The sequence below is a fragment of the Molothrus aeneus genome, chromosome 3 (assembly GCF_037042795.1).
Source record: "Molothrus aeneus isolate 106 chromosome 3, BPBGC_Maene_1.0, whole genome shotgun sequence".
In the NCBI taxonomy this organism is placed as follows: Eukaryota; Metazoa; Chordata; class Aves; order Passeriformes; family Icteridae; genus Molothrus; species Molothrus aeneus.
Window position 1 is genome coordinate 94729483 of NC_089648.1, and position 24802 is coordinate 94754284.

Genomic DNA, 24802 nt, shown 5'->3' on the forward strand with positions numbered 1-24802 from the left:
GATATTCAGACTTTAATATTGGCATTTAACCTGGCCATTCGGACATGGACACGCCTCTGAGAACACGGGGTCAAAAGCAGAGCTCTCCCCTGGGAGGGTCCTCTTGGGTTTCCGGCGGGAAAGAGTTCGGGTCTCTCCCCCGGCCCAGCTGCTGGCTGGGCAGGGGGAGGGGAAAGCCATGTGGCCGGGAGAGGTAGGCCTGAGCCCGGGGGTGGAAGGGTGGAAGAGAGAGAGAGAGAGAGAGAGAGACAGACACCAGGAGCCACCGGGCAGCCCCCCTGAGAGACACAGAGAGAGAGAGAAAGAGCCGCTGCCTGGGACTGTAACCTTGAAGCTTGATAAACATGGGCCTGTGCCGGCAGCACGGCTGGGACGGAGAAGAAGGGGGGAGTGCAGCCGGCCACTTGTAGGAGCTTTTAACCCCTTTTTGGAAAATGAGAACTTTACAGAACATTGACCTTTCCTAGAAGATAGAGTGGAAGATGAGGAAAGAAATGGGCCAGTGTGAGAGAGGTCTGGGCGAGTGAGAGATAGTAGAAGAATAGAGAAGAATCCTAGTGGGAAGAGATGATGGAGTGGCTTTTGCTGGACTGGTTTTGTACAGCCATGGACAGAACCATGTTCTTTGTGATACAGATGGACAGAACCATGTTCCTTGTGATACAGAGACTGCATTCTAGGGGGAGGCAATGGCCTCAGAACCAAGAGGGTTCAGTGTTGATGCCCCTCGGCCCCAGGGGGTGAAAATATGGGGGGGACAGGTGTCCCAAAGGAGAGATTGTGGGGACAGGTGTCCCAAAGGAGAGACTGTGCCTTTTTTGGATCGGGACAGAGCATCCTTAAAAGACAACCCTAGAAGCAGTTCTGGTCCATGTTCAGTGGTGAGAGCACTGGACATGGAAAGGAAGAAGTCACAACGGCAGATGCACTCCGGGCGGTGCCACGAGTGACACAGAAACACGCGAGGCTTCAGCTGTGTTTCCCGGGGAAGCCCATGGTACAAGAAGGACTCCTCTCCTCCTGATGAACTGTTTAGGATTGATTGTCTAAAAGGTGATGCTGGACCGAGAGTTGGTGATTTGAAGAACAAATGTATTGTGTTAGAAATTTGGTGGGGGGAGGAGGAAATGCATTTGTGAGGTTTTCATTTTCCCTGTATGTGTATGTTCCTTTTTATTTGTAGTTGTAGAGTAGTTAATAAAGTTCTGGTTCTTTTTCCCTAAGTAGGAGCCTGCTTTGCTTATTCCTGGTCACATCTCACAGCAGAAACCAGGGAGAAGGTATCTTCATGGGGGCACTGGCATTGTGCCAGTGTCAAACCATGACACAATTTTTAATTTTTTTTTCTCCTGATTTTATAAAATTGTACACATATTCTGACTAGTCAGAGATGATCAGAATTGTGTCTGGTTTAAACTGTTCATTTTTTCCTTTTACCTTACATGGGATATGCATACATTATCATATTAAATATATAAGGTCATACTTGTTCATTTTCAACCCTGTATTCACTGGATAGACAAGGATCAAAATCTAATATAAAGTTACAGTCTACAGGATCATATTGATTATATTAAGGTATATGAACACATATACCTTTCTCATTACTTTGTGTTACACCACTAGTATTTTCTTTCATTATCCTCTTTCTTCTTAAGGTGCACTGCATTAAAAAAATCTCAGATTTCAATTGTTATAACTTGCTTAATTTGCTTGTGGTTTTTAAATATATCTGCAGTTGAAACTAATTAACTGAAATTATCTTCCTTTACACAAGACCTTGAAATCTCATCTCTTTACTTACAGATATTTAGGTCATAGATGAATCTTATTTGACAAGAGGTGAATAAAAATATTTCTATATTGTGGTATTTTCTAAAACCAGTACTTATTAGAAAAGTGCAATAAAATCATTTCAGCCAAGATCTAAATACTAACTCAAAGTATACTTCTGGGCAAAAACACAAAAAGAAAAATAATTTCAAAATTTTGTAATCTGTCTTTGTAGTGAAACTGACCCAAGTCAGGTAGCAAGATGTTCTTCTTCAATATTTACAGCACTGTATCCCATCTGGAAAAGCAGTTTTTATCACAATGGAGTTCAACATTGATCTCGCACACCTCAGATAGTAACTGAGCCAGCAGGATACACAATATTTTTGGGAGAACTACTGGAAGGCTCTCCTGCCCCTGCTCCTCAGCTTTATATCATCAACTAAATTGGACCAAACAGACTATGAGATCATGAGTGTTAAAATGATAAAAATACTACATTTAAAGAAATGAAAAGCTCAACATTGATTTGGTAGCTTTGGTGTTTCTTTCTCTCCGAATGCTGAAAAAAATCATCATAGTGTTAGTGTTCTCTCTAAAGGATTCTGTAAAATTCTGAAATTCATTTGTCCGAAGCTGTAAGTCACAGAATTATTCCCTAACAGAACTTAAGGAGATTTTGGATAAGCCTATAATGTTTATATTTACAATAAGCAATCAAGTAACAAAAATGACATGAAATCTTTGAGTTTTCCACTGTTCACTCTGCAAGTCAAAAGACACGTGAATATGCCAAGCTGGAACGACCAAGTTCCCTTAGCACTGGGGCATTGGATCAGATGACCTCCAGAGGCTCCCCCCAGCCTCAATCCTTCTGAGATTCTGTGACTGCTATGGCACACCATCTCTTTCTGTCCAGATAAATGGGCACATAAATAATAACTCCTCAGGTGATTTAAATACCTTGAATCGCTAACAGATTTCAAAGGTCAAAAATTTGGGTTGCCCTGTACTTCCTGTATTAGGCTATGTAGTAGGATGCACATATATGGTATGCATGTACATTCACTTATGAAAAATCTGTACAATACATGCTTATAATCCATATACTCAGCAAACTTGGTGAAGAACAAGCTAATTTTAAGGATTTCCCTAGAAATTTTATACACTCGTATTTGTTTGAAAGCAAATTAACCTCCCACAAGCAGAGGACAATGATCCCTCCTCCCTTACTTGAAATAGAATTCCTCAGTTTCTTGCTGGCCTTTGTTTGTTTTTTTCCCTGCTAGAAACAGCAGTTCTAGGGAGGCATTACTGAAAAGCAGTGCTTCTTTCATGATGCATATAAACCCCATATCTTTTGCAAACAAATTATGTTGAATGCTACAGAGAGAAAATGCATCTGCTATCAATTTGAAATTTGCTATGTAATTTACGTCCTCCTGTTGGATTTTTCTGTTTTGTTCTACAGCTCTGTTAGTCAGAGCATACAGAAATTAGTCTCTTAATGGACAATTTGACCTAGGAGTTCTGTTCAAGAGATATAAAAAAAAAATCCTGACAATCCAGACATTTTGTTCTGACAATATTACCAACTTCTGTTAAAGCATTAGTACACAGCTGAATTGCATGGCATATGTAGTCAAGTTGGTAAGGCTTAAATTAGCAAGCCATTATGTAAGCAAATTTTAAGCATAATTTAAAGGAACTAAATTACAAACTCCCTGAAAAAGCCACCTGACATACAATTAAGCAAATGTTTCCAAGTTGTCTTTCTTTCCAAGTATAAATCACTGACATTATACTAAAATGAAAACAATCTCAGTGAAAGCCAGATCAGAAATAGGACTCTCTTCTGCACTGATTACCAGCATTGTTTTCTGCAACCACATACTACTAAGTTCAGTGACATAAATTCTCATATATTTCTAATGTATTTTACATCCGGATTTCCACCAGATGTCCTTTACATATGAAAATAGAAAAAAGAGAAAGCAAACTGCTCTATTCTGCAAAGCACAGGAAAATTGTAACAACATTTACTTTTAACATTTGCTCCTTATTTTTTTCATTTGAAATTTGATAAAAAATAGTAATCCTAATGAAACCTCTAAAATGGTAGACTGATTGCTATGGATAATTATATAGCTTAATCTGGAACATGGATCTTCCACCTAATTCTGTCAATGTCATACATATTTCACTTAGTTCAATACACCCACAGCACCTCACGAAATATCTGAATTTTGGCAATTAAAATCTTGGTGTACGGAACATAATTAAAAAGATTCAAAATGGAAGTGTAGGCCCTCTATAAAGAACTAAAACCACCTAGGATATTCTGCCAAAATAGAAGTGTCAGCTTCCTCTCAAATAAAAAAAAAACCTACCTGACTTCCTTCTGAAATCTTATCTCACATAAAATTGAATTAAACCCATTAAATGTGGTCTGCCTGCAACTAACTCAGGTCAGAAGTACAAACAGCTAACCAATACTCAAAAAACATGAAAGAACTTCAGAAACATATTTGAGTATACATTTTGACATTTTAGAACAAGAATAATTGAAATTCATGTAACTCATCAGTCACTAGAGTATGCCAGTTAATGCCAATTAATTTTGGAAGTGTAATGGATTCATTTCTTGATCAGCCTAGGATGCCTACTAACTCTCACTACAAGGTGTTTTGGGATGTCCTTTATGATTTTAAATTAGGAGAGAACATATTAAGTCCTGCTATATATATTTGAAAAAATATTTAAGAAATATTTGGCACTTACTTGAAAAGGTCAAGAACAGCTTCAAAGCATTACATTTTAAAAATATTTAGCCACAATCAAGAGCTGCAAGGACCTCTTAGGGACCTTGTACATTGCCCTACAGCCACAAGCAACCACATCACATAAATCCTTTCCTAACCTCATTAAATTTAGCCTTTAAAGTTTTATTGGGCTCGTTTTCTTTCCAATAAGCCACATGAAATAAATTCTCAAGGCTTTAATGCTTGTAAACATCTTTTTTCAAGCCAGGAGTGTTTAGGACCAAGTTGTACATATTTGGTCTCATGTATTCACTGTCCTCTATTCTTATGTTTAAATTTTCTGCATTTCAAGAGATCAATTCCATACTTTCAGGTATCAACTCTAATTGCTTTAGGTCTTGTCCCTTAATCTCCCCAGCCTCCTCTCACATGAGCAGCTCTCCATTTCCAGGATCATCCTCTGATTGACTTTCTTTGTGTCCGTCACAGTTTGTATTTGTAAAAGATGGGTAATGCATGGGAAACAACATCCCAGGTGAGGGATCATTAATTCTCCAGTGGTACAGGAAACACCTGAATCAAGGTTAACATTTGACTTTTCCTGAGCTGACACTTTGGTAATTCACACTTCGGCATCCTTGCCAAACAATGCACTCTTAACTTGAAGAAACTTGGTGCATGTGTTTTGTATCAATATAATTTATTGTGGTAAAAAATTCATGTGGACACTAAGGGATAAATACATTTTAAAAGTTTTTACTGTCACGAAACTTGCCATATGTAATTAGTCAGGAATGTTGAGCCATTGAAAATAATTAAGAAATAATATTTTTCTCATGTTGCTCTATTTTAATTATACCAATTGTTCTAAAACATGCTCTTTTTAGGTATGTATTAATATTTTGAAATTAATTAATTCTATATATTACATTAACTTTTAGAGAGAGGCACTGCTAAAGCAATGGTACTTTAAAGAAGTGATCCCCATGTTTTTCACACATTCAGGACTAGTTATTATCATTAACTTTTCAGCTGTTAAAGAGAAGTAGCTCAGCTTTATCACACCATATAGAATTTATTTTCACACATTACTATTATGGCATTTTCTTGGCATGTGGAAGACTGGGGTTCAACACCTAAACTAACCTAAACCTTTAGAAAAACCTAAACAAAGACAAGTGCAAATGATAAGGATGTATTTAATTGAATTTAGGACAATCCAAACAAGTCAGATTTGTTTTCAGAATATATCTTCAGTGTAGCTCTAATACTAACATATTATAAACCTACTGCAATGCTCAAATGTGATAGAAATAATTTTCTCTGGAAATTTTAACAATACTTAATTTCAGGTTACAGGTGTGCTAGTATTTAAATGGGGGCAAAACACATAACACCATATTGCAAGCATAACTCAACAAAGAACACATCAAAAGCTACACTGAATTGTAAATAATTTACACTTGTTTCAGCTGAGGTACCAGAAAAGCTACCTAATTGCCATACTTAATACTCCAATTAAAAATCTGGAGTACTACCTTTTGCAGAACTACCTCAGAAAAGGCGGCAAATGCACGTGCACTGTTCTGGTCAGGTACTGCCACACCTGATGCCATGCACAGGGTGCAGAGATGGACAGAGAACTACCCTCACCTATTTGAGACAAGGCACAGGCAATACTGGGGAATATACCTGTGCTTGATCCTAAAAGTTCTGCAGATTTTTGAAATTATAACTATGCATTCAAAAAGGATTCACTCCACCTTGCTCACAATACTTATGGTCCAGTTTGTTTGCCTATATGTATTATTCAAAATGTCAATCAAAAAGCTGATTTGACAAGAATTCCCTGAGTTTCTGCTGCAGCTAGAAGTGAAACACAGCAAACCATGTAAAACAGTGTAAAATTAGATTTCCTGAAGCTGATGGAAGGACCTTTCATGCAAAAAGTCAAAACTGTTAACTAAAGATGTATTTATGAAATAAAATTTTATTACACTTTATTGGCTCCTCTACTTTTTAGCCTATAAGTAATTCTCAGTTCTTAGTTTCTTTTGTTGTCATAACTTGGACAACAGTCTTGGGTTTCCTTGCTGAGCTGTCTTTAAGGCCTATGTTCAGCTAAGGGACGTGCAGGACCTGGGTGTCAGGATTCCTGTTTTTCCCCCCTCCCCTGTGGGTGATTATGAAATTTCAGTTCAGTTTTTCACATTAATATGTATCCCAGTTAACTAACAACATTATAACAATAAATTATAAAAAGCATGGATTCTAACCACTTTGTCCTCCTTTGGGAAAGCATCCAAGGAAGCAGAATAAAAAGAGAAAAGAAAAAAAGAAGAGATAAAGAATAAAATAGGCAAGTATTATTAGACAGATTTCAAAGAAATGCAATTCCAATAACTCTCTACGAAGAGACAAAACCACAAAATTAAGAAAAAAAGAGCTTTAAATAAAAAGATGACATTACTGCATATGTTGAAAACATGTTTTTGCACCCTGACCCACAGAAGCATAAACAATAGAAGAAACAAAATGCAAGATACAAATGAAATGACACTCTTCCATTTCTGTGGCTTGAAATAGGGGGTGAAAAATGGTTAAATTATATTTTCTTTTTTTTTTCTGAATAAAGTTAAGCTGTATCACATGCACTCATTAATAGAATAATGTAATACATCAAAGTAAACCACATTTTCAGAGACTTGCTCTGATGACACCATCTACAGGTGACACAATGCAATGCACCTATTTTTACTAATGCATGCACATTTTCATTCAGTTCACCTACGTAGTTCTCATCAGCATGTGAATTTAATTTGAGACTCACAGGTACATCGAGGCTATGGAAAATCTCTAAAATAACCATGAAATGCATCTTTTTGAGGAGTCATTTTTGCTTTACATCAAATTTCAGAAGGCCTATTCAGCTGATGTCCATCTTAAAGAAAGTGAAAAGGCCACAAACTCATTCCCTTGTGAACATGATTATCTGCTATACATTCTGTGTTCACTTTTAGGTGAATTTGTGCTGATACCAAGAGCACCTATAAATTTACCCAACAAAAGCCTGGCATCTTAAAGCCACACAAGAAAGTTGCCTCATCTCATGACAGAAAATAATACTGTTCATGTAATAAAAAGAGATGTGTAAAATTTATAACATTTTATTTTAAATTATTTATAAAATCATTTTATATCAATTATATAGATATTATATAAAATTATACATATAGATAATATAAATGATATAAAATATTTTAAATTTTAAAACATTTTAAAATTCATAAAGTTTTATAACACACCATAGTTCTTGATGACCAGCCAAAAATAATCACTGGATAACAGTATTCCAAATTTAGATCCTACTGCTCCTGTATGAGAGAGTATTCAGAGGCTTGGAAGGGACTGACTGACCAGAGGGTACTCTTGGATAATGTTTGGTTTTGTGGAAAGCTGCTGCAGCTAACTCATGCAGATCAGAGGGAGAACCATTCATTTCACTTACCTGAAAGTAGGATGCTTAATCCAGACTAATCTGAAGCTTTATTCTTTAAATAAATTTCAAATAAATTGGCATAACACTTTTCCTGTGCCAGGAAAAGTGGTTGTTTTTTGGTTTTTTTAAACCAAAAAAATTGACTGACTTCATGTAAAAGAAATCTATAAATGTTTATGACAAGCTCTATGAAAATAAAAATGCAATATTAAATAAGGCCCCAATAAGAATTTAATAATGTGGAGTTGTACCTGAGCAAAAGGGTTTCTTCTTTTATTCTATGAAAAACAAGTACATTTTCTACAAGCTTTCACTCCATAGAACTGGACACTATTATTCTTTTGCTTTAATTAACTCTGTGATTCCCAAGTACCTTGGCAATCATTAGATACATTTGTTTTACTTGTATGATTTTACACTGATTTACGTGTATGATACACACATCATAATGAAGCAATGAATGAAACACTTAAGTAAAATGAAGCGTGAAATGCCAAACTTAAAGTGAACAATCTGCAGCATGGCAATGTCAGGAGGCTTTTCCTTAAGAGCATACATCAGAAGACTTACATTGTTTGATCGCAGGGAGACACGACCTCCACATCGAGCACAGAACTTGGTCCGGCAATAAGAGCACAAATGGCCACAACCATCTGCAAACTTTGTTTTATGACAGATTCCACATGTTGGAGCATCATCCTTGTGCTCTCCCTGGTAACGGCGGGCTTCTTCCCCTATCTTTCTTACTTGCTCTTTATAGCTTTCAAATTGTTGATGCAACCTCCTGCATAGATGAGAAAAAAGTTTATATAGCACGAATAGGAGGAAAGATTACAACCCTGTATTTCTTTCAGTTTGCAACTCCACCTAATATTCTGGGCCTGTTCACAATACTACCTGTACCTCATATCAAATACACACTCCACATGGAAGACTGTATAGGGCAATCTAAAGGAAAAAAAAAATAGACAACTTTATTCTTGAAGGCTTACTTCAAAGATTACAAACAAATCATTTCACTTGACCAGAAATTGGTCCAAATGCATATACTGAACAATCCCTCATTATAGCTATTCCAGCTTAGCTGTAGGAGTATATAGAAGCATTAGCAGGTGCAGAGGTTCCTAGGATGAAGACTGGTGTTGAAAGAAGCAGCACTTCTCCCCAGCTGCCCCAAACAACAAACACCCTGACCCTATGCCCAGCATCTGGAGAAGCATGCTGCTACACAACAGACTCACCTCCTAAACACACCTCAAAAAGACCTGAGCCAGCCTAAGGAGGAGATTCCAGAAGGGCAAAACTTGGTCTTTGCTCCGTGCTATGTAGAACCCAAGCTTTTCCAGATGTTGCTTCAAATCTACATCTCCATGGATAATGTTTAAAAATCATGAGCAATTACACAGATTATGAATAGAAAGAGGCAATCTTGAGTTTAATAAATGGAAACAGTAGGTGTGTTGTCTATAGAGGTCTTTATCTCTGCTCTGAGCTACCTCTACCTGCTTCCTTAATTAGCACTGACTCACACCAATTAACCAGTGTATTTTTAGTGACACAATGCCATGTTTCTGTGGGCTTGTGTGTGTGTGTGTGTGTGTGTGTGTGTATGGAGAACTTGTCTGGAGTTTTAAGATGTAAATGATCTGTGTTCTTTGTATGAAACACTTTTTTGGTGATGTGGATATTTTTACTTTAATGTGCTATTCAAGCCTAAAAAATGATAATTCAACTTAACTCACAGGAATTGTGGTAAAACACACATAATTCAGTTGGACAGGAATATTATTGTTTGTAAATTGTATTTCAACCAGCTCTCACACTAAAACCAGTAACATCACATGGGTGCATTCTAGTGAGAATGCATCAACAGCAAAAGGTAAGCAACTGAATAATCTATTCTCCCTAACTACAAACATGATTCATTACACTTAATGCTTTATGCAAATCAAAAGCTTGGCAGGAGCAGCAAAGAGTTTGTTTTATTTTTTACTAACCTGCTTAAAAACCTTTGCAGTATTAAGATGAGAAAAGTAGGTCAAAAATAGGCAAAATACTGGAGAAACTTAATACTTTTCACCATATAACTGGATTACACATATGAATTAACTTATCTTACACAGCTTCTCACTTATAATGCATAAAAACAACTGAAGACATTCAGGAATTTTTATAATAACCAGATTAAAGAATGAAATTAAATAATGGTAGGTAAATTTCTTATTACATCAAATATTCTATTAAAAAATGAAACCATGGAAACTAAATTCAGTTCTCCTCCACAAAAGTAAAACCAAAAGCCCTGGCTGTTCACTAACGTGGAAAGGGAAGATAACAGCAAGCACTGCCCCTCTTCCTGTTCTTTTCCAATTAGACCATCTACATTTGAACTTTTTCTATCTCAAAGCTTAGGAAGAATACTAACACAATTATGTTTTTGTCCTTCTGTGTGCACCAAGGGATAGATGAACATGCTACAAACTGGGCAAAACTTAAGTGAGATGAAATTAAAGCTCTTTATAAATAAGTATCACTTGTTTATAGATTTGTTAATTTCTGAATCCATGTAAGACATGTTTTACTATGAGGGGTTTGAAACCTTTATCTTGCCTATCATACACAGCACTACTGAGGAAACGCTGGCATTTCATCTACAGCGAGAACGGAACTGGAGAAAACGACTGCACATTTCACAGAGCAGAAAGAATCTCACCCAGCTCACAGCAGGTCTGGTTCAATTGGCTCTTTTTTTAACCACCTTTCCCACCTTTTTGAGGAAAAAGCTGGATCTCTGTATCTCTGGCTCTCCTATAATGGTGGCAGAAAATCTCTCTCAATAGTTTTGCCCTATGTAGAAGTACTTAAAGTATTAAGCAAGAACTAAAATACAGTTGGTAGGTTTTGACTTGTTCCTTAACTTCCAGGCTATTGAGCACATTTTCATCAGATGAAAGGAAAATTTAAAACTATTAAATATTCCTTAATGTAGACAAGCACCTAAAGGTTAAACTAAAGACCTAATAACAGCATATGATATAATGGCTTGGCAGACCCTGGAGGCAGACACCAATTCAATCTCCTCTAACAGAAAGAGCAACCAGACCACTGTGTAAGAGGGATATATGCATACACCCATATGATTTTTCATCATGCATCCAAACATTTATCTGGTTCTGCCACTGAAGTGAAGGACACTTGCAGGATTAGCTTACTCTGAGACACTGCTGCAGCACTTCACTTGGGCAGACCTCCCAGCACTCTGAACAAAAGAGCGGACGTGTCTGGGGAGGGCGCTGCTATTTCACACTCACAGGCATGGCACATATGTGCGATCAAAAAAGATCCCACCATGGGAGAGTCTTTGAGCACATCACATCTCCTGTGAGGAAACCACGCTCTTCTGTTGCTAAAATACTGGAAGAGACCGAGCAGTTTGGAGAGGGACATCAGCCTCGGGACTTTGCTGCAGCTGTAAAGGGGGTCAGCATCACCACCCACAGTGCACAAAAAACAACACACGCTTCGCATGTCTACAGGGAAAGACTTAACCTACTCACTTTTACAATATACACAGAACGCAACATATGTTTAGGTTGCTGATGTTTTTTTCTCCAAGAAAACATGATGGCTTCCTCCTCCCTTTGTTTTTTCAAAGGTATTTCACAAAAACCCCTGCTTCATATGTATATATGAATATATGAATATATATGAATATATATATGTATATATATGTGCTATATATGTACCAAATTTTCTTTTGAACATTCATTATTTTAATTTGACAGTAAGACTTTTAATTTTTACAGTGTAAACTAGTAAAAAATTACTGATAGGCAATTCTTCAAGGCTTTACTCACATTTTCATATACTTAGCAAAAAACTGTAAGCCTTGGAGAACACTTGTGATAAATACCTTACATAATTTAAACTTTTCAAACAGCTCACTTATATATAATTAGGAGGACAAACAATGAACACTGAGGCCATTTATAACATTGACTGGTCAAAAAGTGTTACATAACACAGAGAAATTATCATTTATGTTGTTGAATTCTTTGGACCTGGACCAAGACATATATTTATTTTATTATTATTTTATTATTTAAATTACAATTGAAGGCTGTAATTTTTTAACAGACTATATTATTGCTTATTTTGCTGTTTTAAATTCATTGATTAAATTATATTTTGCTGTTTTAAATACCTATCTAAATTATTTGCATATATATGCTGAAGAGTAGAAAGCTTCAAAATAGTGCATTTGCATATACATGCTCTGTCTGCACAGGTTTTACAAAAAAATTTATTAAGATTTGTGTCTCTTTCATGCAATTACATTTTAAATGACTTTAAATGTAGAATGAAATTACATTTTGTACTTCCTTAGAAATCCAGTAGGTGGCAATGCACATCGTATTTTTACTCTCCCAGTTCAACTCAAACGGTTGTCTCGAAATTGAACACCTGATGTAATGTTATAAAAATATTATGCCCTGTCATGAGTTCATGTTAGTAGAAAAAGTGCCGCCTTCTAAGTGACACAGTCTTAAGTAACTATCCACCAGCAGCTACTGCATGTCTGAAAAAAAGCTTAGTAAAATGCAGCATTTTGTCCTCTTCACCCACACCACACAAACACATCATCACACAGAGCTTAGACAAGTTTTTCCATAAGATAAGCAGGCGTTTTACCAAGTTCTGTTCTTGGCATTCTTTTTTTACGATAAATAAATAATTTAAAATGCAAACAGCAATACTGCGTATGCCCACGAAGGCAACAGCTACAGCTAAAAACCTGTTGGTGATCCTTAAGCATCTACATTGAAGCTGTGACCTGAAAAACGTTGTTCAGCTCCTCTGTAAAGCTGGAATTACCTCAGTTGCACCAGATGCCTTGCTGGTCTGCCAGCACTGCAGCACCCATCTCATGGAGGTGCTTCCAGAGGGAGCTTTGGCCTCAGCCCCAGCAGCATCTCAGCTGGGAAATGTTGTCAACTTGTCCCAGCTTTGGGAATATATAATATAAACAACAAAGTCAGGACAGGCCATTTTAGCAATTTTACACATTTGCTGTGCATACTTTTGTATGAATAAAGAGAAATGAGGGGTTTATGGGGAATCTAGCATGTGTTAGCAAGAAAAACAGCTGAAGTTGAGTGAAGAAGTCTAGACATATCTTCTGGTTACTTCATTAACCATCCCATGACATATAAATCCATTATTAAAATCTATACCCTCTTTACAGGTAGGACAAGTTAAGGGAGAATAGTAACAACATATCTAACTCTTCAAGCTCCCAAGTTCTTGATGTAGCAATGGTACTGTGTAAGTCTATGTGAAGATCAGGATATTTTTAAATATTTGGGGGTGTGCTGCTTTTTTAGCATGGGCAATACTTGGTTTGGTAATTTTGTAAAGATGAAATAACTGCAGGATGTACTTGTATTGCAAAATATTGGACTTCTGTGATTTTGGATGTTAATATTTCTATATTAATGCTATTATTGTATTTTTTATTCAGTGTGAACTGCTGTTTTAAGAACCAAAGGCAAGCAAGACATGGTTTCTGTAAGGTGCGAAACAGGTAGCAATATGATTAATCAACTGATCTTTAGAGGTAAAAAAGGGCCATGTTTCTGTAAAAGAAATACAAGCATTAATCAAAAGACTTCCAATGGTAGAGTTAGCAGCTTCCATATCCATATTTTCTCCTGCACATACTGACTGCTTCTGGTCCCTTTGCTGGTTCCTACTGTCCAACTTGTCACTTTTCTGTGACTTTACTTACCACCCATTTAACCTTGCCCTAATCACATTTCCTGTAGGTCCTGTCTCACACTTTTACACATTTTTTAATAAATATATCAAAATAGTTATTATAGACATATAGTATGCTCTATATCCTACAATAAAAACAATAAATATTCCTCAAATTTTCAGTTTTACCTGGCCTGAAGCTTTCTTCATTCTCCCCTGTTCACTCAACACACAACTATGGATCAACTCCATTTTCTCTCAGCTTGGTGTTCCCCTGCCATCCATGACATTTTTCATCTCACCAGCAATCCCCTTAATCCAGCTGGGCATCAGCCCTTCCTTCTGCACATGCCAAGATTTCTTCTTCTTCCTCCCTGTTTTATTGGTGCAAACACAAATCTCACCATGCTTGCACTCACAGGTCTGCCTCTACCTCACATTTGTCTCCTCTCCAAACTGAAATGTTTCGCATAGATACTGACTCCAGTCCAGGGTGACCTGCACACCAAACTTCATAAATTGAAACAGAAATTTCCTTCTACCTCCAGCACAGCTTACCACCCTCTCCATTCTGTTTGCACTCAAGACCAATAACCACTGTGCTACACAGTGGAGTCAGACCCACTTAGATCTTGACCTAAACTGTTGTATAAGGGGCGAATTTGCAAATTAAAACCAAACCAAACAAAACCCAAACAAATAAACAGAAAACCACACACCCAAAAAACCCCCCAATCCCAAAAAAAAAATCAAACCAACCAACCAACTAAAAAAAAAAAAAACAAAAAAAAACCCAACTAAAAAAAAACAAGAACAAAACCCATTGAAGTTTAGCTGATTTCGTATCTTTCCAGCTTTAACATTCAGCTATCACCAGCTCATCTCTCAATTCCTTTCCCTGCCATTGCAAGCCTGTCAGTCTGATAGTCTAATCACAGTTCTGCAACAAATATAATTTAATTTATTTTACCTCTCTCTTTGTATTCCTCCGATGAATCTGCTTTTCTACTGCATAAAACATAAATGGCTTATCTTCACCTTCAAAGACTTTGACGGCCTATTTCCATCCTGCCTATGATTTCTCATTCAGGACTGAGATGCTTCTACTCAAGTTAAACATTCAAGCAAGAATCACAGAATGGTTTGGGTTGGAAGGGACCTTAAAGATCACCTAGTTGCAAGCCCCCTGCCATGGGCTGGGACACCTCTCACTGGACCAGGCTGCTCAAAGTCCCATCCAGTCTGGTCTTTGAGGACTTCCTTTTGTTGCCTCTAGCATGGGAGTAATAGGAACATCACTGTTATCACATTCTCCTCCTTAAAACTCTCCTTCACCTTGATGCCTGCAAAGATCTGGACAAAAATTGGATATGTCAAAAGCATGTTAAAACTTTTACTTAAGAGGCTAGACAATACAGACTCTCCTGTCTGTTCTTAATGTTCTATTATTTGCCTAATACCTACAGCGCAGGCTGCCCCTCTGACAAAGATCACATTTTTTTCTAAAATGTGAAAACTTCCACTCACAAGGGTTATAGTGCATGACAAGTGCTTACAGGCAGTATGGTAACACCAATCTCCCAGCATGATTCAGAAACACATGAAGATAATTTTTTAAAATTTTTTTCATCATGTTATGATTCTAGTTATTTACTTTCTGCTTTCCAGACCTCAGACAATATACTTAGAGCTTTCCCCATGTCTATGAGGGGCAAGGCATTTTAATGACTTAGTATTTTCCTTTAGGTCCATGACACCAGTCCAGGAGAAGCAAAAGCACGAAAAATTTTATTGTGAGAATCATGATAAAATTTAGACTCAACCAAAACAAAAGTTTCACTTACAGACCTCACACAGGAACTTAGACTTGGCCTTCACCACTGGAAAGTTGTTCACATGTAGCAGATACTTCCTCCCTATATACAAGTTGTCTTAATTCCAATTCCTTTCTATAATCTATTATCAAGCACATACTACCTGGCAGCATCCTCACAAGCCTGTACAGGCTGTTGCAAAGACATCCCACACCTTGTCTAGAAAGTGTCCCTGCTCATCACATCAGAGAAGAGACACACCAGCAAAGTAGTGTGGGCTGCAGTTTATTCCCAGGGCTCTTATCTGGTGCCTTTTCACTAGCAGGAACAGTCATTTTCAAGTTAACATTTTACTTAGGGCCGGTTTTCTGAAAGCATATAAATGAGCTCATTAAATAACTTGTATAAAGTGCAATTTTTCATCTTCCTGGAAGATTTCCTAATGTAGATTATTGGAAAACTTTATTTTCATATACTTCTGTTTGTTGGTGGTTTTTTAAAATAACTACAGCCCACAAGCAGACTTTTTCCTTACACAACTGAAGAACTGTGAGTCAAAAATGTGCAATATCTACAATAAGGAATTTACATTCCAGCTTCCTACAGTTCCTCCCAAATGACCGATACCCTTTCTGAAGTAAAAATGAGAAACCAGAGAACAAAGCTAATAACACATAATAGTACTTAAAAAGGCATAGCTGAGGAATTCAGAAAGAAACTGTGCATGTCTTGTATTAAAAAACATTTACATGTTGAGAGATATTTAGTACTGAAGGAATCAGGGCCTTCTGCTTAAACTCAATTGGCAAAGTGACAGTTTGACTGGAGCCAGTAGAAGGGTGGTGACAACACCCCACAATGTGTCAATGCCTCTTCCTTTGGTCTTAACCAGTATGGCCATTCTAACACACCTCTTACCTCTGTTGGCAACCTCACCAGTATCAGTTATCCCATGTAACAATCACAGCTCTGCTGCATTTTCCTGTGTTTAATTTCTTCACCACTCAGCTCTCCTAACACAGACAGTGCAGCAGGAGAGCAGCAGAGCTTTGCTCTGAGAAGTTGTCACCAATTCCAAGTGAGAAAGTTCAAAAAGTTTCATGAGATGATACAGAGCTATTAGCAGCCTGGACTTTATCAAATGCAACACCTAAAAAGTTATAGAAATGTCACTATTTTACAGTCCCACTCTTAATACAGCATTAAAACACACATTCAGGCCAAACATTGTCTGCCTAATAAACACAGGACCTATAAGCATATTCAGCTTTTTAAAGACTCCTGAAACTACTCATGCAACAAAACTGCAGAGGTAAATGGCTGTATTATTTTATTTGCCATTATTCATGCAATACTTGTTGCAGAAAAAAGAGCCATAATGACTGAGGGACAGCAATACCCATGCAACCACATGGTCAATCAGTCCAGGAAACTCAATGGGGTTAGACACGACTGAAAGAAAGAAAATCTGACTCCACACAGTTGCATTAATGTTTATAGATTAAAAAAAAAGCAGAATCAGAAACTGAGGAAAATTATTTGACTGCAGCAGAAGTGTGAGATTGAGCATCTCTTGCACTTGTGACTCTATCAGGAATATGTGTCTCCTAGAAAAAAAAAGGCTAGAAAAAAAAAAGGCAAAATCAAAATAACGTGATTTTCTACAAAGATTGTTTTAAAACTGAATTTGATTTTCTACAGTCATTGCTTTAAAACTGAAATTCAGTTCCCAAAAATTTGTCAGCTTAAGTCTCCATAAGATCCACTGTAAAAAAGGCCTGAGAAATTTTCTCCTGTTTATCCACATTATCTGACTGATGCTTTAAGTTTTAGCTTTCATATTTTTTAGATTCTGTACTGCCTCAGTGTGTGACTCTGAACTTCATGTAAAGTGTTAGCAAGTTCTCTTCACAGGGTAGTTAGACAAAACAATCCTTTTGCAGCCTGAGAGCCAAGAACATCTTTGCAGCTTTAGGCTGAAGAAGTGTAAACAATAGTGAACTGAAGACAGCAATCTGGGAGGATGGGATTTCGTAATCTGAAGTTGCAATTGGACAATTGACCCAAATATGTAAATGGACCAAAACTTATAAAAGTGTGAAAACTCGTGACTGGTTGTCCATCCTGGGTCCATCTTGGGCAGAGCCCCGGCCGGGCTCTTGTGCTGCCCAAGGTGTATCCTTTGAAGGCCTTTCAATAAACACCTACTTTATTCCTTTAACTCTGTCCAGCCTCTGTTCTAGGTAGCCTCTTTAGGCATCAAGACCACAACAAGGAGAGCACCTTCCAGAATCTCTTCAATTTACAACACTCTTACAATTTAACTCCTACTAAACTGCGAAGTAATCTCAAGATTCGTCTCTTCTCAGCTATTTCAGAAACAAAGATCTATTCACCAATTAAATATATATATTTTTTGTTTGATTTTTTTAATAAAGTTGTTTTATGCAAGGCTTACTTAAATTATGAAATCAGGGCTTACTTTAACATGAAGAGAAGACAGACAAAAATACTAAAGGCAATTAATAATGTTAATTTGCCTTTGTACTTTCAGTGAAATGTTTTCATTCTCTGTGTTTTCTTTATATAGCATAGCAGAAGAACTGTTTTAGTGTAGGTGTATGGCAGAAAACAAAGATCCCAGAGACACCCAGCCATGCCAGTACCATTTATGACATTACATGGCATATCCTTTTACATTACTGCATTTGTAGATACAAATAATTTTCATACACGGTTGCTTATTTAAAAGAACAAGCCCTGAACTATGTTAGAGCTTCTCTTCTAAAAACTTCTAAAAAGACTGCTGGAAAGGCCCTTAAATTTTTTCCTTATCAACTGACTAAGTGATGTCTTCATTTTCCTCATTTATTTAAATATTACTAATTACCAGTATTACACAGAAACACACAGAAACACAGAAATTCTAGGTTGGAAGAGACCTTTAAGATCATCGAGTCCAACCCATGTTCTAATACCTCAACTAGATCATGGCACCAAGTGCCACATCCAGTCTTTTTTTAAACTCTTCGAGGGATGGTGACTCCACGACCTCCCTGGGTAGATGATTCCAGTATTTGACTACTCTTTCTGTAAAATACTTCCTCCTTATTTCTAGCTTGCATCTCCCTTGGCGCAGCTTGAGACTGTGTCCTCTTGTTCTGTCGGTTGTTGCCCGGAGAAAGAGACCGACCCCCAGCTCACCACAGCTACCCTTCAGGAAGTTGAAGAGGGTGATAAGGTCACCCCTGAGTCTCCTTTTCTCCAGGCTGAACAACCCCAGCTCCCTCAGTCGCTCTTCATATGGCTTGTGTTCCAAGCCCCTCACCAGCCTCGTTGCTTTCCTTTGGACACGCTCAAGCATCTCAACGTCCCTCCTAAAGTGAGGGGCCCAGAATTGGACGCAATTACTGACCACTTAAATATTACTGAATTTAATCCATCACCCCACTCTCTTCCCCATGTTGTATAATAGACCACAGAACTTGTCTTGGATGAGCTGACCTATGAGCTTGCGATGACATAACAATGCTTTAATGCCACAGAGTGATCCTTTAAGTAGGAGTCTCTGAGCTCCATAGGAAATTTCTGCAGTAAAATACTATTTTGTGAAGTGGCTCTGCCAGCAAATGTCTCTTAAAATACATTAAAATATATGAGTAAAGAATGATTTGATTTATTTTCTCTTCAAAAACATCAGTTTCATTTTATTATGGAGTACAAATATCATTTATTTAAGCTAAACTTCACCACAATCAAATTTTTGTGAACAGACAAAACCTAATCTGTTTTCAGACTGATGTGAAGGAGAATTAAATAGTGTTCTCTTCAATTTATTGAATTAATTTATTGAATCACATAATATGCAGGCACTTTTTTCTCTAAGGATGGTCACCATATCGCAACCAATCAGCCATAAAACTCAGAATGTTAAGAGAGAAGCAGGGCAGGGAGAAGAGGATGGGGGTGGGAAGGCAGGGTGCAACAGTAGAAAAGCTCAATTTAACAATCACAGAATGAGGGGAAAAGATTAATGAAAATCTTAAAGAAAAGTTTTTAAAAGGGAGGCAGAGATTTGCACCTACACAAAAACACACACAGGTACATGTATTTAGCTCTCTTGTTCTGAATACAGAACTATTAACCAGTAGACATATTATTGAAGCAACACATGAAAAAGAAAGTGGAAGAGAAGCCCATTTACCCAACCAAACCAATTTAAAAAATAATTTCTTAATGCAACCCTATCTAAATTGCAATTAGCAATCAGAGTAAGAATAGACCCTACGATACTCTGACAATATTGGTTTTGCTATAGTCACACAGTGGAAAAAGATGTTTAAACACCCTATCATCTGCTGCAAACAGTACAATGCACATAAGGTAAATAAAAAAAAAATCCTCAGTGCTGGAATAGATCCCATCAATTAACTGGCACCTGGTAAAAAGTTTGGAAAGTTGAGAGGTATGGGTCCTGGTTCAACATTAACAGGAAATTATTTGGGATCAATGCTTATCAAAACAGCATTCTGAAACATCTTTCTCATACATGCATTTGGAAGAAAAAAGAAATCTCAGTATTTTTGGCATCCAATGTGTTAAACAGACGATAGGTATCAGATGGCAATACAGGGTGAGTAGCAAAAATATGACAAACCACAGTGGTCTGTAAACAGAGCAAGGCTACTGAAATTCTAACTACCATATGGTGGTAACAAACAGGACACGTGCAAAACAGGAAAAGATCTCACAGTGAGGGGTGTGATAGGAGCCAACAAGATGCAGAACTGAAAAAAAATACAATAGGACTGCAAGCGCAACAGTGATAATGTTTCAAATTAATTATATTCAGCTGAGGCTCACTGTGTACAGTATGTCTTCTACCTAAAAATAATTTAACAGCCTTGCTGAGAGCATATCTAATTTATCATCCTGTTCACCTTCCTTTATAATTTCCATATTACAAGGAACAAAAAAGGCTCACACATCTATTTTAAATATACCATCAAAGTGCTTGAACACAAGATAATGATTAAGCTTGTCTCCAGCATTACTTAATTCTCTTCATTCTTCTGGATGCCTAAGTAAACACAAATGAAAAGCATATGGCATCTTAGTGAATTAGAAAATTAGAAGAGGAGAACATTACTGGTTTATTTTATGCTTTAAGCATACCACATGGTAAAATTTAAAATGTCAAGGCTCTTTATGATTTATTTTAATTTCTTTTTTTAGTGCACTCTCTAAGTTAAATGTCTGTGGTGGTCCATCCTGAAGAGGATGGGCTGTGAAACAGCCACACTGCAGATAGCAGTACTTTGAGAGGCCAGGATAGATAACATCAAGTCAGGTGGGTTAGAAGAAAAGAATGATGGGAACAGTTATGTAAATTAAGTTTTTCCTCATTAGGTTATGTTCTGAACCCTGCCCTCTGATTGATTCCATATAAGGTATTTTTTCTGTTCCTCTTTGTTCATTGGTTCCCTGCCCTGAGTTAATTATGTAAGGTTGTGTTTGTCTCCTTTTGTGTTTTTGTGGCGCATTGATTGTCAGCACACCTTTTATTTCACTTTATTAAACTTTGGGTTTGAAGCACTCCAGTCGTATCCATCCCTGTTTTATTTACTGCCACACTCCCAGCTGATCTGTCCCTGGGGCTGCGCTCACCAGTGGCAATGAGGGCTCATCCACCACACAACTCAACCAATGTCCTCAAGAATACTATTTGTGAAAGAAAATCAATAGCATTTTTCTCCATATTTTTAATGCCTACTTTTTCTCCAGAATATCACTGCTCATAACTGTTTTAAGAACATTGTCTTGAGTTTGAAATTATTCCCAGTAGAAAAATGGAGCCTGTTTTGTGATGAGCATCCTTGCTTCTTGATGCTCACTGAGACTGTACAAGCTACGAAATAAACCTGTGTCATCAAAAAAATTTTCTGCAAAACCGTCTCACCTGATGAAGCTGTTGAGTAGAAAGTGTAAGTCCCAAATTAGTGTACACTATTTTTTTCTTTGATCTAAATTTCCACAGCAAGGCTTACAGAAAAACATGACATTCGATTTCTGGTTTTCTTCTCCTTTCCTTCCTGTATCTATCAACATTTTGATTGGTTCCCAAGCCAACTATTTATGCCCAAACACTTATGGAAAGACATTCCCATAAAAAAATCTAGTCCACACAGTTCAGTACTGCTAATATTTCAAAATATGGATTTTATTTCTATAATAATGCATATTGGATAAACGCTATTTGGGCAACATAGCAGAAAGACATAAAGAGGGATGTTTCTCTAACCACGTGCTCACTCATCACATCCAGCAGACCCACTGCAGTTCTCTCCTGAGGAGTCATACCCACCATAGGCATGATTTTAAGGGAAGAAAAGCTTCTGCCAACCTATTTACCCTTTAAGTCCTAGCAGAAAACCCCTAAGGCTCATTTTAAACCAATAATATCTTAAATAACAGGAGTGAGTGTCCCTTGGGAAACACTGTGCAAAGTCTACTAAACTGTTTTATGATTCTGCCTGCCACTCTGAAGCACCCATAAATTTGGCAGAGAGACATTTCTCCAAGGGTTTTCCTTGGTTAGTATTTTTCTGCTGTTCCATAGTGGTTCTCACAACAGCCCACTACACAGTGTGGAGTCACAGATATTCAGGCTCCCTGATCATTTCAGACCACCACAGAGGTCCACAGGCTGCTGAGCCATCACACGCCATAAGCTCAGACCTTCAGAAAATTTGGTTCAGTCCCACAGAAGGCTCCAGGTACAAATCTGATACTCCAGTGTAACTGTGTCTGTAGACAAAGCACTGAAAATTTTTGAGTGACCAAGAATTTGTTCCAGAGCACTTGGATCTAACCATACCATTAGTCTTCTACTTACTCTCTAGTAACTCTCTAGTAGGAATAGGTATTTCATTCCCCTTGGATAACCCTTTGCAGAACCAAACACTGTAAAAATTTAGTTCCTGTCATAACTCAGTATTTTCTTAACCTAAAAATGGATTTCCAGATGGAGCTAGATGTAAAGGAAGAGTATCAATCTTTTACATCAGGCCTTCTTATTGCTTGAGCCAGCAGCCTCTAAGCAGAGTTCTTGTCATTTTGATGACACTGAGTTGCCCTTCTGCCAAATTCACAGATTTTTCACAACAACATGGAAGAGTCACAGAATGCGACCACTGTTTTGCAGTCTTGTTCTGCACCACATTTTAAAAGGCACTCCCTCCCTTTACATGGGGTATGTAATTTAAAATCCAAAGCTGTGACTCAAGAGTGCTCAAGTGACATTTTTATCCACTACATTGTACCACATTTTCTAAAAGCTGAACAGAATGATGAAGAGTGGAAGCTGTATGGGTATCCAGAGTGAAATCCCTCAAAATGGATGATGTCTTATCAGCTCCCTCCACCCAAGTGGAACAACTAAAAATTTCTTTCTGTCAGCTATAATCCGAACAGCCACAGTGCATTTCTGAAGTAGAAGCAAAAATTTGGAGGCTTCAAGAAAATTCCTGGAGCTGGCCAACAGCAAAAATCCTGAGAGTTTTTCCATGTTTCAAAGAAAATCACCTACCAAGCCATCTGTGCATTGCACCACACTTTGGTCTGTCGCCAGGATAGCAAAGAGGTGAGCTGCACCCAGAACACTGACATCATCCAACCATGTCACTGCGGCCTCATATGTGCCGGCTTCACAAAAAGCAGGAAGCTAGGTACAATTTGCCAGAAAAAATTGTTATATTTAATGATGGGGCAGGCAAATCTGACTTGGCTGATGAAAGACAGTAATTTTCCTACCTGGAAACAGACAAGGAGTAGGTATCTCTGAGTAGCAGCAACTGTCACCTTTTTTTTCTCTAAATATTTGCCAAGATTATCAAAATAATATCCTGGTATGACCAATAATATGTGTATATTCAAAAAGCTTCCTGCTAGAATTGCACCATGTGAAATGCCATTTCCAGCACTTTAGGAAGAGGTGACTTAGGATATGGTGCACTGAAAGACAGACAGGGTCTATTTTTCTGTGACGAGGACTGAGACGTATGAGATTTTTTGTGCATACTAAATTTTCTGCCTGTGCTCACTGCCACTGGTATTGTAATTTAGTTATGTCACAGGCCATTAGAAGACCAAAATATATATGTGAGGAAGACTGCAAGAAGGCAGAGTGTTGGAAACTAAAATGATAATATCTCTAGATAAGAAGTTTGGACCAAAAATCTACTAGGTACCCTATTTTATTTAATTTGTTAGATCTAGTCACCAGGGGGATTATTTGGTATTTGATATGGATTCCTCAGCCAAATCACTACACTGTTAGGAGCCTGGAAGGATTACTACTTTAGCCTGGAAGAGTGTGGAAGCATGGCTTCGCACACTTTGTGTCATTACCTAGTTGATTACCAGGGAGTTATGATTGATAGTATGTGTGACTGATGGCTGAGAAATAGTGGAGTGGTTGCAACCATTATATTGGAAATATTATCATCACCTACAACTAAATATATTAAAGACTTAAGTTTAGGTGAGTTGTCTTTACTAGACCATAAAACATCTATTAGTGCTCTTAGGAAACCTGTTTTGGTATTAGGAAGATGTACAATATGAGCTCATTAAGATTCTTGCAACATGGTGACATCAAAAGCTTTAGTTCTAGCTAATGTAATAAAAATGGCCCCTTCTGTCTCTTCTAGGGGAATTCAAAATCAAAATTTAAAAAAATTGAAAATATGAGAAAAACAAAACTAAAAACGATAAATTATCTATGTCCTGGAGTTCAGGAAGCGTGTAACACTGTATTGATGGGATCTGAAGCTGTGTAATGCATTAACTTGAAGATAAGAAGCAAGTCTTGTTCAGAGAATACTGAGAGATCAACACCTACTAGGTGAATCTCACTCACCATTAAAAATGCATGCCCTGCTTCCAAGGACAGTCACTTCAACTCCCATCCCTCAGTGCTTATGCTGCCTTTCACCACTAGATTAAAAAGCTTTTAGTGGTGAATACTGTGCATGTATGAAAGTGTTTACACTTTATAATTAAGTCACCTTTTGATCTCCTGTGTGATAAACTAAAGAGATTGAAATCTCTAAATCCTCCACTGCAAAGTAGTTTCTCCAGCATCTGAAACATTATTGTAGCTCTTAACTGAACCTTTTGTGACCTTTCAACAAGCT

At 37.4% G+C, this 24802-nt stretch overlaps 1 protein-coding gene across 27 annotated transcripts in view; it reads right to left on the reverse strand.

The window, feature by feature from the left end:
• Positions 1-24802, reverse strand: part of RIMS1 (regulating synaptic membrane exocytosis 1) — a 307924-nt gene that overhangs the window by 182332 nt on the left and 100790 nt on the right. For 26 of the 27 annotated variants that reach the window (XM_066547439.1, XM_066547435.1, XM_066547431.1 and 23 more), the window contains exons 2-3: positions 8605-8818; positions 6812-6823 (exon numbers count right to left, since the gene is read on the reverse strand). In XM_066547439.1, the coding sequence (XP_066403536.1) occupies positions 6812-6823; positions 8605-8818 (226 nt within the window). The remainder of the gene's footprint in view (positions 1-6811; positions 6824-8604; positions 8819-24802) is intronic. The other variant, XM_066547414.1, reaches the window with a different exon arrangement.